Source organism: Aspergillus mulundensis (genome assembly GCF_003369625.1).
Source record: "Aspergillus mulundensis strain DSM 5745 chromosome Unknown scaffold_15, whole genome shotgun sequence".
Classification (NCBI taxonomy): Eukaryota; Fungi; Ascomycota; class Eurotiomycetes; order Eurotiales; family Aspergillaceae; genus Aspergillus; species Aspergillus mulundensis.
In genome coordinates this window covers 489,161-502,133 of record NW_020797903.1, presented here as the reverse complement: position 1 = coordinate 502,133, position 12,973 = coordinate 489,161, and the positions used below count along the sequence as shown (strand labels likewise).

The following is a 12,973-nucleotide window of genomic DNA, read 5'->3' as shown; positions in this document are numbered from 1 at the left end:
GTTACGGTCGGATCTGCAGCATGAGCCTTGCGTCAATTCCCAAGAGCTAATGGAATGCCCGCTACGACTTTCTCACCCAGCACCGGCCAGATGGCTTCCAACGGGGCCGCGCCCCTCGATCCCCTAGACGCAGGTAAGTCGGCGAAGTGAGACAACAGTCATTGCTAGCTACCTTGCTGATACACGATAAAACTCCCAGCGGACTACGACCCGATCGATCACTTGAACGACATCTTTTCGCACCCCTCTACCCTCTCCTCCGTCTCCGATGTGTCCCACCGGCTGCGTGACTACGAAACCGAGCTAGACACCGAAATCGGCGCGCTGGTAGAAGACCAGGTCACATCCAACGCGGAAAGCGTCGAGCGCATTCAAGCCGCCAAAGCAGATCTGTCCGAGCTGTTCAAGAAGATCGACGATGTGCGCGACCGCGCGTCCAGGACGGAGCTCTCCATCACGGAGATGACGGCGGATATAAAGCAGTTGGACAATGCGAAGAAGAACCTGACGCAGTCTATGACCGCACTTAAACGGCTTCAGATGTTGACGACGGCGTACGACCAGCTACGTGTCCTCAGCCGGACGCGGCAGTACCGCGACTGCTCGCAGCTACTTCAGGCCGTGATCCAGCTCGTCGCGCACTTCAAATCATACCGGTCGATCGACCAGGTCGCTCTCCTGAGTCGGAATGTGGCGGATATACAACGGGATTTGCTGGAGCAGATATGCGAGGACTTTGAGCTGGCGTTCGCCAAGGGCGAGGTCGGCGCGAGGAACACGGCGCTCGCGGAGGCATGCTCTGTCATGGATGCGCTGGGGGAGCATGCGAGGTCTAGGCTGATGACGTGGTACTGCAATTTCCAGCTGCGCGAGTACCGGCAGGTCTTCCGGAATAACGAGGAAGCGGGCTCTTTGGATAATATCTCGCGAAGGTACTCATGGTTTCGCCGGATCCTGCGAATCTACGATGAGGAGTACGCTCCCATCTTCCCTGCGTCGTGGAGAGTCGATGAGATACTGGCGAATGCGTTTTGCGAGGGAACTAGAGATGACTTTAAGGGGATTCTGTCTCGGTCCGTGCGAAATGGCCAGACAATTGATGTCAACCTGTTGCTCTCATGTCTACAGGAGACGCTGGACTTTGAGCATTCCCTTGAGAGACGGTTCACGATTGATTCTCGGCCATCCACTGATACATTTGCATCGGCGGAGACCCCAGTCTTCGGACAGGCTATCTCCGAGGCCTTCGAACCGTACCTCAGCGTATGGGTAAATGCCCAGGACAAGCAACTGGCCGGCTTGATACCCAAGTATCGTCAGCAGCCTGTCAAACCGCCTGGGGAGGAATTTGACTCGAACATTGTCATTTCTTCTTCTATGGAACTCTTTACCTTCTACAGGCATGCTCTTCAGCAGTGTGCAAAGCTCTCCACGGGCGCAAGTCTCGCAGACCTGTCAAAAGTGTTCGCAAAATATCTCGACCAGTACGCTCAGCAGGTGTTGCTGTACTACATCAGCGATCAACCTACCGTTCACAGTCCCCTAGGAACGCCGACATCCGAGGACTACATTGCCGTGCTGAACACAGCGGACTACTGTTATACAACATGTAATCAGTTGGAAGAGAAGATCAAGGGCCGCCTTGACAAGAACCTGAAGCAGAGTGTAGACTTGCAAAGTCAAGCAGACTCTTTCATGGGTATAGCGTCTGCTGCCGTGCGAGGTCTTGTGCGCAAGGTCGAGACCGAGCTGGAGCCTTGCTGGCGAGAAATGCGCAACACACCCTGGAACCGGCTGGAGGGAGTGAGCGACCAAAGCTCCTATGTCGGGGAGGTCCTGTCGAAAACCAACTCAAAAGCGTCGGAAATACTGCAATTGATTCACAAACAGCAGTACGCCAGAGCCTTCGCAGACCACATAGTTGAGCTGGTATCGAATATTTTCCTCCAGAACATCTTCCAGTGCAAGCCTGTTTCGGAGACGGGCGCAGAGCAGGTAGGCTCATTTCCCCGCATCAAGAATTATATCTAACCCTTAGCAGATGCTTCTAGACACATACACCCTCAAAACAGGCCTATCCTCACTCCTCCCCGCTCCTCCCCCGGCCGGCTTCGTCAAGCGCGTAAACAACAGCTTCGCAAAGATCGAAACACTGCTCAAAACCCTCCAAGTCCAACCCTCACCCCCCGAAGCCCTCGTCCAAGCATACCTAATCCACATCGCGGACCGAAACAACAACAACTTCCGCAAAATCCTCGACCTCAAGGGCATCCGCAGCCGCCAGGAGCAGAACCACCTCGTCGAACTCTTCCAGATCCACCGCACCTCCGACCGATACGCGTCAAACATCCAGGAAACAAACCCCGTCCTGGCCGCGCTTCAAACAACCTCCGCTTCCTCCTCGGCCTCCGTCTCCCAGGGCCTCGGCCTCGGCACCCTCGGCACCCTCGGCACCACTGCCGCGGCGTCGACGAGCCGCTTTGATGCTTCGCTGCTAGGCTCCGCACTTATCTCCGCTGCGAAGGACGGTGTTGATAGGCTGGGTACACCGATGGGCTCGTCTACACCTGTTAACCCACCTGCGGCTGGAGCGGGTACCTCGTTGTCCGCTTCGGGCACGCCCGTAACACCTGGCCCCTCTGGACCAAATCAGCAGGCCGGTGACATGGGTTCTAATCTGAATGAGAACCTCAAAAACCTCGGCAAGTTCTTTCGTAGGGATTTGGGGTTTGGGGGTAGGTTTGGCAGGGGTGGCGATGATGGGTGATGGATGTAGATGGGCCTTTTCGTATATAGTCTACGTTTCAGCGATGGCGGTCATGGATATATATATTGGTATCATTATGCCGCATACAAATCTTTCAGAGTCGTTTTTTTGTCTAGAGCAGCATGCAGAACTGGTTTTGAGGATATACCTTCGATGCTGATCGACATGACCTTGTAATATATATATAAATATTTTGTGTTCCAAGCATCATATTAGTTCTATACATAGTATACTTTTAATCATCCCAACAAGTCTATGCCTTTATATTTACAAACACACAACCGAGGAAACATAACCCGTCCGCTTTACTTTATTCCCATCTAAAACACAGTCTCCTCGCCAGCCCAACCGTGCTTCCTCAAATTCTCAAGTCCATAAAGAACCCCATTCAGCGCCTCCTTCTCCTTCTCCTCGGCACCCTCCGTCAAACCCACAGGTACAGTCCCCGTAGCATTAATCGTGCCGAGCATCTGGTCCGAGACAGACTCCCACTCGGTCGTGCCTTGCTTCAGCTGGAACGCTTCGAGGAGCGTTGTCGACGTCGCAGAGCGCCATTCTTGCGTCGACCCAGGGGCCCGGATGCAGTCTACTGAGACAAGGACTGTGTTCATGTGCACCTCGACGTCGAGGATGTTGCCTGATGTTTGGATTGGCTTGTGCGGCGTCATGGACCCGTTGGGCTCTAGTGTGAAGGGGAGAAGGGTTGGGTTGCTGATCTTGTTAGCTTGATTCAATCGCGGCAGAAAGAAGAATAGAACAGGGCCTTGCTTACCCTTCCAGAGCAACAAAGATGATGCGCTGCGAGTCCGCGCCACGCGTAGCCGCCCAGATACCGCGCACGGCGATTTCCTTGGGCTGGCCTTCAGCGTCAGCTTCGGATCCTTGTTCCGCGAGAGGCACGGTGTGCAGGAGCTCCCCGGTCGCCCATTTCCAGACGATAAGATGCGGGTCTCCGCCGCCTGAGATGAGGAGCTCCGGCGCCCACTCCGGAATGCAGAGTTTCGAGACAAACGCTGTATGACCGAAACATTGGCTCTCGATGATATGCGCCTGGGGCCGGCTGCGCGAGACACGAATATGCTCGTCTTTATCCGCGCTGAGGATGTAGTTTCTCCTCTTTGTGGATGACGGGTCTGGAGAGGGTAAAGAGGCAAAGGCTACATCTGTGAGGAGGGAGACGTGGCCCAGGAGTAGGTCATGGTCGAAGACGGGTTTCTCTGAAGCCTTCTTATGCTCCTGCTGCTGGCTTTTCATGTTGATTTGCATCTCCAGCGATTTGAGGTTGCGCGCCGTGTGCACGGTTAGGTTTGTTGCTGCGATTGCTGTGGATCGCTGAGCTGGTGTCTTTGGCGCTGGGCGAGGCTCAGCGCTGGGAATTAGTGGCATGGACCAGACGTCTCCGAACTTGTCGCCTGTTAAGATGTCGTTGTTTTCCATGAATTTGATGGCGCTGGGCCGTTTGGGCATTGGTCTGATGGTTGTTAGTCGCTGTTAATCGGCTCGCAACCAAGTATATTTGGACGCACCTTTCGCTTAGCTGCTGGAATGAACCGTCCTCTTCAATCTGGAAAACACGGATGCACTTGTCCTCCCCCGTGAGCGCAACCAGATATTCCCCATCCGGAGTAGATGTCAAGATGGGAATGTTGGTCCAGGCAGGGGTCTTCTTTGCGGGGGCATCGCCGTTTTTCTTCTGCTCAGCTGGATCGACCTTCCTCTTCTTCCCCGGCGGGCCTTCAGTCTCCGGGTTAGATCCAGCGCCGTTGGCATCGGGGATGGCAATGTCCGCACCGTCTAGCGGCCAGGAAGACAGGCGCTGTCCGGACTCCGCGGCGTAGGAGAAGAGCCTTGCGCCGGCAGATGCTACGAGCACATTTCTAGATTCGCCGTTCTTTCTCTTGACGAAGTGTATGCATTGAAATGGGTGTTGGAAGTTTTGCGCCATGGTGTATAGTTGGCGCACGGCGGATTATCCCCACGAAATCGTTTGACAGTATCGGCCGCAAGACAGAAAGCAAGCGACTATGACTCCTGATCCAACAAGCAAGATGCGATATCAACAAATGCTGATATCATTCAGATCTCCATGGCCTTGCGTATCCGCTCAAGTTCTACGGCGGAGCCTGGGCGGGGCCCACGTGACCGTCGGCTAGCGAGCGGAAAGCCACAACAAAATCGGCGACGCACAAATTCCAAAGCTTCAATCGTCCCGAACGACAACAAACCACATCCACGAATTTTCCCTTGCCCTTAAACATCCTATCTTCAGTGAAATAAGGAGAAATGGGGGGCAAGTCAGCTACCAAGGCCGCTTACTTCGAGAAGCTGAAGAACCTGCTCGATGAGTACAGCACTGTGTTCATCGTCGGTGTCGACAATGTCAGCTCTCAGCAGATGCACGAGATCCGTATCGCCCTCCGTGGCGAGGGTGTTGTTCTGATGGGAAAGAACACCATGGTAAGCTTGGAGCGCCCTGCGATGTCTTGCGACAGCAATTAACCTGATTTTCTCTAGGTTCGTCGTGCCCTCAAGGGTTTCATCAACGACAACCCCGAGTACGAGCGTCTGCTTCCTCACGTTAAGGGTGCGTACAAGTTCGATTGGGTGGATGGACAAGATGGCTGATGATGAATAGGCAACGTTGGTTTCATCTTCACCAACGGCGACCTCAAGGAGACCAAGGAGAAGATCCTTGCCAACCGTGTCGCTGCCCCCGCCCGTGCTGGTGCCGTCGCTCCCGCCGATGTCTGGATTCCTGCTGGTAACACCGGTATGGAACCCGGTAAGACCTCTTTCTTCCAGGCTCTCGGTGTCCCCACCAAGATTGCTCGTGGTACCATTGAAATCACCACCGATCTCAAGCTCGTTGAGGAGGGCAGCAAGGTCGGTCCTTCCGAGGCCACCCTGCTCAACATGCTCAACATCTCCCCCTTCACCTACGGTATGACCATCCAGCAGGTCTACCAGGACGGCCAGACCTTCAGCGTCGAGGTCCTCGACATCACCGAGGAGCAGCTCCTGAAGGCCTTCTCCAGCGCCATCAACGCCATCACCACCATCTCCCTGGCTGCCAACTACCCCACCCTTCCTTCCGTCATCCACTCCGTCATCAACGGATACAAGAAGGTCTTGGCTGTTGCTGTTGAGACTGAGTACAGCTGGCCCGAGATTGAGGAGCTCAAGGACCGTATCGCCAACCCTGACGCTTACGCCGCCGCCGCTCCCGCCGCTGCCGCTGCCACCTCTGACGCCCCTGCTGCTGCTGCGGCTGCTCCTGAAGAGGAGGAGGAGGCTTCTGACGAGGACATGGGCTTCGGTCTCTTCGACTAAGCGTCTCGTGTCGCTGCACGAGATGCGATTGCCATGTATTAGATACTGTTTATGACCGATCACGAGATTGGGTAAATGAAGAATGACACTGGTGCACATTAACTCTTAGTAAGATATGAACGTAGCCACGTTTCATATCCTACGGAGTCATCAAGGTACGTTTCATGTCTCTCTCTCTTGCACTACACACTGCTCTTATCTGTTCCTGGCGGAGGATGATACCATTTTTAACTCGTAACACCATCCGGTGTCATGAAGATTAAAAACGCAACAACAAACACTCTAATTTTTTGCTGACGCCTCAACCCACTCTCAATTGCTTCTCACTCATGTCCTGTTTTTCATCTGCTAACAGTCGACATAGGATTTTTACGATGTAGGCATCTGCTCGTGATAGAATCTCGACTTGTAGACCGTGAGATTTCCCGGCTTCCTTGGTCTTTAGATTGGCTTAGGCTTTTTGGGGCTATCTCACCGTCCGGACACGGACGCGGCATTGAGGACATTAGGAAAGAAAATAATATCAATCATTCCTTTCGAATTATCTCTTTTCTGTAGACTTCTTTTATTGTAGACTCAATCATGAAATCGAACCTTAAAATCGGACGCGGCGTGGATCACGGGGCAGACGGCCCGAGGCACTCAGCAAGAATATCGTCCGAGAGTTGCTACCAAGTTCCTCTCTCACAACTATTTCCACCCCTCCAAAATGACACAATTCGCCCCATTGAAGAATGATTTATTGTTGAGGGCTGCTAAGGGTAATGCTTTATCTTTTCTTGACGGATTCCGATCTAACAATGTCCAGGCGAGAAGGTGCACCGCCCGCCGATATGGGTCATGCGACAGGGTATGGATTTCTTCCACATCTCAATTCCCCAAGCATTTACATTACTTAACCCAAACCGCAAGCTTCGTACAGAACGGCAAGCTAACTTATTTGCCTCCTCCAGCTGGCCGCTACCTCCCCGAGTACCACGAAGCCAAGGGCAACCGCGACTTTTTCGAGTGCTGCCGCGACCCGGAAATCGCCTCCGCGATTACCATCCAACCCATTGACCGATATGAAGGCCTCATCGATGCCGCGATTATCTTCTCGGACATCCTCGTCATCCCGCAAGCCATGGGCATGACCGTCGAGATGGTCGACAAGAAAGGTCCCCATTTCCCCGAGCCCCTCCGCTCCCCCACCGACGGACAGTATGAGAAGGTCATGGCGCGCGATGTGGATGTCAAGGCCGAGCTGGACTACGTGTACAAGGCCATCACGCTCACGCGAACAAAGCTCAATGGACGCGTTCCGCTGATCGGATTCTGCGGCGCCCCGTGGACGCTGCTTTGCTACATGGTTGAGGGTGGCGGCAGTAAGATGTTTATCCAGAGCAAGACCTGGGTTTACAGATATCCCAAGGAGTCACAGGTGCTGCTGCAGAAGATCGCCGAGATATGCGTTGAGTACCTGGCGCTCCAGGTTGCTGCTGGTGCCCAGCTTGTCCAGGTGTTCGACTCGTGGGCTGGGGAGCTGTCGCCCGCGTCGTTCAAGGACTTCTCGCTGCCGTACCTGAGACATATCTCGGCAAACCTGCCCCGGAGGCTGAAGGAGATGGGACTCGAGCCGGTGCCGATGACGGTCTTCGCCAAAGGCGCCTGGTATGCTCTTGAGGATCTCTGCGAGTCGGGATACAATGTTGTTGGGCTGGACTGGCTGCATGACCCGGCTGAGGCTTTCAAGATCGCCAACGGGCGGGTTACGATTCAGGGCAATGCGGACCCCGGTGTTCTCTATGGAGGCCGCGAGGCTATTACGCAGGCTGTCGAGACTATGGTTGCTGGATTCAAGAAGGGCAAGCAAGGATGGATTGCCAACTTGGGTCATGGTATGTTCTCTCATTCCTCGTGTTATGCAAATGCTAATTTCTCAGGCGTGACTCCTTTCGTCAAGCCGGACGATCTCAAATTCTACTTTGAGGAAATCCACCGGCTGACAGCCGACTAAGCAGGGGATATGTCGACCGCGTGCGTTTGAAGAAAAGCTGATCTATTCGCCAATGTCCTCATTCCTGCGTTGTGATAGTCAGCACCAAATGCGCCAACTTGCGGGTCCATATAAGAAACCAGAAAGAATGAACATACCAGAGCTCAGGCTTCTCCTTGATAAACTTCTCCATCATCTGCTTGCACTCCTCATCATCCAAAACGACCAGCTCCTTCCCGCGGCTCTTCAGATATTCCTCCCCACCCATGAAGTTCTTGTTCTCCCCGATAACAACCCGCTTGATCTTGTACAGGATGCACGCCCCGGTGCACATATCGCAAGGCGACAGCGTCGTGTACATCGTAGCGCCCTCGTACGCGGAAGCAGGCAGACGGCCAGAGTTCTCGAGCGCGGACATCTCAGCCTGGTAACATTAGCCACCCTTGTAGACCTGATAGGTAGAAGGTCAGAAAGACGAACATGTAGCGTCGCACTTCCGTTCTGCACACGCATGTTATGTCCCCGGCCGAGAATGGTCCCGTCCTTGCCGACCAAGGCCGCACCGATAGGCACGCCACCCTCGGCAGCGCCCTTCTTGGCCTCCTCGACGGCGGCGATGAATCCGGGGTCTGTGTTCATGTTGGGTGTGGGGTTGGACAGTTGGAATGTAGAGATGCGTAGGCCGTAAAGATAAGAGCTCTGCCTTGCAGAAAATATCGATATCAGCGGCCCGTTGGTTGCCGCTCTGGCTCTAGTTTGACCCGCATTTTGAGCTCCACGGAGTTATCTAGATTGTACGGAGGAGATGAGGCTAGATTGCAAACGGCAAGGCATTGAGGGTTCTCGACCGGACTGTGCAACCTAGACTAGGTGGGCAGCTCTACGGAGTATGGTGGATTACAGGTCAAGAGGATAAAGTCTTAGCACTCTGCTGCATGGGGACTGGCAGCCACCCCTCGATGATCCTTATCGATAAGCACGGTATCCTTGCAGTTCCGAAAGAGGTCGCCGCCTGAGCGCTGAGGCAAAAGCCAGTGCCACTGGTTGGTTTGGAAATCTCTTGCTTAGAATATGACAACGGGAACACAATGGATACCAAAAATACTTTCCTGGACGCAAGACATAAAGCGGACAAAGCCCCATTTTGTACTTGTATTACGGAAGCTGGCAGAAGAAAGCGCACGAAGCCGATGGAAGAGCATCGAAGAGCGTCGAATCCGCTTGGCACGAAATTCAGTGGGCAGCCTGATCGATCGAAACAACGAGAACCTCAGTACAAAGATAGAAATCCAACCGCGGGCAGTAAGACGCTGGTTCAAGCTGGATCTAAAAATTCATTTCGATTTGCCTTAGAAAGACCCTTTGATCTCCAGATCCATATCCTCTGCGCCTGCCCAGATTAATCCCGTTGCTGGGTCGTATCTCCGGTATCTGCGATACTCAAGTCTCGATAAGAATACACTGTCAAAAGAGTCCGTTGGTGCCTGGTCCTGGTATCAAATACGCGAGCTTACGCCGTAATCTTACCAGCCTTTGCCATCCCCGTCAGGTTCTCTCTCAGCGTTCGGTCCAATTCTTCAAGCCCGGCCGCCTTCCACTCTCATCCTTTTAAATCCTCCTCTCAGCCTCTCAAATCTCCCCTCCACATTCCAAGCCTCTCCGACGCCTCTCCTACGTCTTTCCTTCTCCTCTGACGTCCGGCGACTACATTTCTCTTCGACTCCTATCCTCCTGGGCTTGCTTTCCGTTCAAAAGTCTTCGTGTTTATTCGGAACCTCGTCCCACCCCTCGCGAGTTCTCTTCTCCTTTTCGAGTCACCTTAGATTTAGACCACATTCACAATGGTTAAAGATACGAAGTTCTACGACATTCTCGGGGTAAGTAGCTATACTGCGTTCTCTGCTAGTTTGCAGCGACACTAACGGAGACTCCTGTAGGTTGACCCGTCAGCCTCCGACGCCCAGCTGCGAAGCGCTTACAAGAAGGGTGCCCTCAAATACCACCCTGGTAGGTGAACAAGAAGAAACGCGAAAGAAAGCAATCATCGTTCTAATCCGACCCGTACAGACAAGAACCCCAACAACCCCGAGGCCGCCGAAACGTTCAAGGAAATGTCCAAAGCCTACGAAGTCCTTTCCGATTCTCAGAAGCGAAGCGTCTACGATCAGCTCGGTGAGGAGGGTCTCGAGGGCGGTGGTGGTGCCGGTGGAATGGGCGCGGAGGACCTCTTCGCTCAGTTCTTCGGCGGCGGCGGCGGCTTCGGTGGTATGTTTGGCGGTGGCATGCGGGACCAGGGCCCCAAGAAGGCTCGCACCATTCACCATGTCCACAAGGTCAACCTGGAAGACATCTACCGCGGCAAGGTGTCCAAGCTCGCTCTCCAGAAGTCCGTCATCTGTTCCACTTGCGATGGCCGCGGTGGTAAGGAGGGCGCCGTCAAGTCGTGTACCGGCTGTAACGGCTCGGGTATGAAGACGATGATGCGCCAGATGGGTCCCATGATCCAGCGCTTCCAGACTGTCTGCCCCGACTGTAACGGTGAGGGAGAGAACATCCGTGAGAAGGACCGCTGCCGCAACTGTCATGGTAAGAAGACTGTTGTCGAGCGCAAGGTTCTCCACGTCCACGTCGACCGTGGTGTCAAGAACGGTCACAAGATTGAGTTCCGCGGCGAGGGTGACCAGCTCCCTGGCGTCATGCCTGGAGATGTTGTTTTCGAGATTGAGCAGAAGCCCCACCCCCGGTTCCAGCGCAAGGACGACGACCTCTTCTACCACGCCGAGATTGACCTCCTTACTGCCCTTGCCGGCGGTACTATCAACATTGAGCACCTTGATGAGCGGTGGTTGTCCGTGACGATCGCCCCTGGCGAGGTTATCACTCCTGGTATGTCACAAATTCGTGAAACTCGGCGATATGAGGCTAACGTGTTTTCAGGTGTCATCAAGGTCATCAAGGGCCAGGGTATGCCCTCGTTCCGCCACCACGACCATGGTAACCTCTACATCCAGTTCGACGTCAAGTTCCCCGAGAAGGACGAGCTCAAGAACCTCGAGCTTCTGGAGCAGGTTCTGCCTCCCCGACAGGAGACGAACAAGGCCCCCGCCGATGCTATGGTGGAAGACTTTGAGCTCGAGGAGGTCGACGGCAACGAGCGCTCACAAGCGCGTGCTCACGGTGCGGCGGGTATGGACGAGGATGACGATGATGTTCCTCCTGGAGCTGAGCGGGTGCAGTGTGCTTCTCAGTAAGCTAGGAGGGAGGTGTTATGATTGGGTGTGGCAGGGCCTCATGAACTTCGCTTATGATACCATGTTGAAGATTAGCCCTGGGCACTGCTCTTTTCTGCTTTGATTTCCGACGACTTGCTTTGCGATGGCGTTTGCACCGAAGATTCGGCTGATTGATGACTGGAGATTCTGTTTCTTTTTCTTTTCTCACCTTTCCCTGTGGCATCCCATCCACTCGCATCATTGATTCTATACATAATCTCCTTCCCTTTTCCCTTTTCTTAGGCGGGATCTGTTCGTGTTAGTGGGATTTAGGGATGCGGTTCGCGTTCGCATTTCCGCGGCTGCAGGTGAGGTAGTTGCTTTGGGGTGGGTACCAACATTATAGACTCGCATGAACTTGGTTATGATTCTTCACGATGTCCTATTTTGAATGTGTAGTCTTGAGTTTCATGTAATGGTAGCGGGTGATACGGCTGGGGGTATGGACCAAGTTATATATGGCGATCCTAGTGAGGACCCTGGCGGTTACGAGGCAACATGGTCCTTTGTTCCAGACGTCAAGGTAAGTAAGCCGCTACACTAAGGTACTCTGAGACTACCTAGTACTGAATAGGTCAAAGGCTTCCTACACAATTTTCGTGCTCAACTTGCGACACCGTATCCAACAACTGGCTCTTGCTCTTCGCTCTCGAAGCATATCAAGCTCCGAGCTCATCTCAGCAGCTACACCGTCCAGCTACAGGTCGATTGCTCCCAGCGCTCTCGACAGGTTCATAACGTCCCAGACTACTCCGCCCAGTCAAGCCCCCAGGCCCGATGCCAGCACCTTGTACGCTTGGGTTCCCGCATCGGACAATTGGAGACGCTCCTTGCGTACCCGTTGTGAAATGTGTACGTGTACGAGGCGGGACATCGATGTCGAATTCCTATCCGTTTCATCAGCATGGGCATGGGCATGGGCTGCCGAGGCAACAGTTCGCTGTAAGACATAAGGCCGCTAGCTAGGTACTCAATTCGACTCACCTCATCCAGCGCCACGTCAACTCAACCATATCAGCGATTTGTGCCCAGGTTCATTACTATGTGGGCGTTCTTAAGGCTTGTGGACCATGAGCGGAGGAGCCCTATCAGCTGGAGCATTTCATCTGGAGGCCGTCGAGCCAAGGCCTCATAAGATCAAGCGAGCCGTCACCATTACCAGTGATTGACACCTGGTACGATCCGCAAACTGGCGGCGGTGCGCTGGCTAGCGGCTGAGGGTGTGTCAGTGGCCTTGACCTTGATCCATGATCTCTGCTCATTGGCTCGCACTATTGCAAGGAAAACATGATCCAAGTGATGTTTTCTCTGGACTGGCGGGGCGTATGCTTAATATGGCCTGTCCTGCGCTGTCGCGGAAGTTGGACATCATCTCTCATTGAGGGCCCTGCAACTGAAGCGCCGAGTTCGGCTGCGAGCGTGAACACCAAGCACGTTAGGGAAGAAAGGAAGGATGACATTGCACTTGAGACCTCGAGCTTTTGTTCCAGACTTCTGGGACTCAATGTGTCCCCCTGGGCTGAAAGCTTCGACGGCCGCAAGTTCTGGGTATAGATGCTTATGGAAAGCCATAGCTAATGCATGTGATCGGCCTGCCCTCCTACTCATGGGACTACTTCACCATTAATC

At 53.9% G+C, this 12,973-nt stretch overlaps 7 protein-coding genes across 7 annotated transcripts; 5 read left to right on the top strand and 2 right to left on the bottom strand.

The window, feature by feature from the left end:
* Positions 1-54: 54 nt before the first annotated feature.
* On the top strand, positions 55-2,767 carry DSM5745_10475 (putative GARP complex subunit Vps53; the record flags this gene model as incomplete). Its single annotated transcript, XM_026752491.1, has 3 exons — positions 55-133; positions 200-1,995; positions 2,042-2,767. The coding sequence occupies 3 exons, from the start codon at positions 55-57 to the stop codon at positions 2,765-2,767; spliced, it is 2,601 nt and encodes an 866-aa protein (XP_026598934.1).
* A 320-nt stretch (positions 2,768-3,087) lies between these two features.
* On the bottom strand, positions 3,088-4,712 carry trm82 (putative tRNA methyltransferase; the record flags this gene model as incomplete). The annotated part of the gene is made up of 3 exons (XM_026752490.1): positions 3,088-3,478; positions 3,540-4,238; positions 4,294-4,712. The coding sequence occupies 3 exons, from the start codon at positions 4,710-4,712 to the stop codon at positions 3,088-3,090; spliced, it is 1,509 nt and encodes a 502-aa protein (XP_026598933.1).
* A 338-nt stretch (positions 4,713-5,050) lies between these two features.
* Positions 5,051-6,097, top strand: DSM5745_10473 (60S ribosomal protein uL10; the record flags this gene model as incomplete). Its single annotated transcript, XM_026752489.1, has 3 exons — positions 5,051-5,224; positions 5,282-5,351; positions 5,403-6,097. The coding sequence occupies 3 exons, from the start codon at positions 5,051-5,053 to the stop codon at positions 6,095-6,097; spliced, it is 939 nt and encodes a 312-aa protein (XP_026598932.1).
* An 800-nt stretch (positions 6,098-6,897) lies between these two features.
* DSM5745_10472 (uroporphyrinogen decarboxylase HEM12) lies at positions 6,898-8,093 on the top strand (the record flags this gene model as incomplete). Its single annotated transcript, XM_026752488.1, has 3 exons — positions 6,898-6,947; positions 7,010-7,974; positions 8,020-8,093. The coding sequence occupies 3 exons, from the start codon at positions 6,898-6,900 to the stop codon at positions 8,091-8,093; spliced, it is 1,089 nt and encodes a 362-aa protein (XP_026598931.1).
* A 42-nt stretch (positions 8,094-8,135) lies between these two features.
* On the bottom strand, positions 8,136-8,711 carry DSM5745_10471 (cytosine deaminase; the record flags this gene model as incomplete). The annotated part of the gene is made up of 3 exons (XM_026752487.1): positions 8,136-8,157; positions 8,231-8,496; positions 8,553-8,711. 3 exons carry the CDS (start codon positions 8,709-8,711, stop codon positions 8,136-8,138), a joined length of 447 nt encoding a protein of 148 aa, XP_026598930.1.
* Positions 8,712-9,913: 1,202 nt separating this feature from the next.
* Positions 9,914-11,323, top strand: DSM5745_10470 (type I HSP40 co-chaperone YDJ1; the record flags this gene model as incomplete). The annotated part of the gene is made up of 4 exons (XM_026752486.1): positions 9,914-9,949; positions 10,010-10,079; positions 10,140-10,958; positions 11,010-11,323. The coding sequence occupies 4 exons, from the start codon at positions 9,914-9,916 to the stop codon at positions 11,321-11,323; spliced, it is 1,239 nt and encodes a 412-aa protein (XP_026598929.1).
* A 436-nt stretch (positions 11,324-11,759) lies between these two features.
* DSM5745_10469 (uncharacterized protein) lies at positions 11,760-12,191 on the top strand (the record flags this gene model as incomplete). The annotated part of the gene is made up of 2 exons (XM_026752485.1): positions 11,760-11,867; positions 11,919-12,191. The coding sequence occupies 2 exons, from the start codon at positions 11,760-11,762 to the stop codon at positions 12,189-12,191; spliced, it is 381 nt and encodes a 126-aa protein (XP_026598928.1).
* Positions 12,192-12,973: the final 782 nt, after the last annotated feature.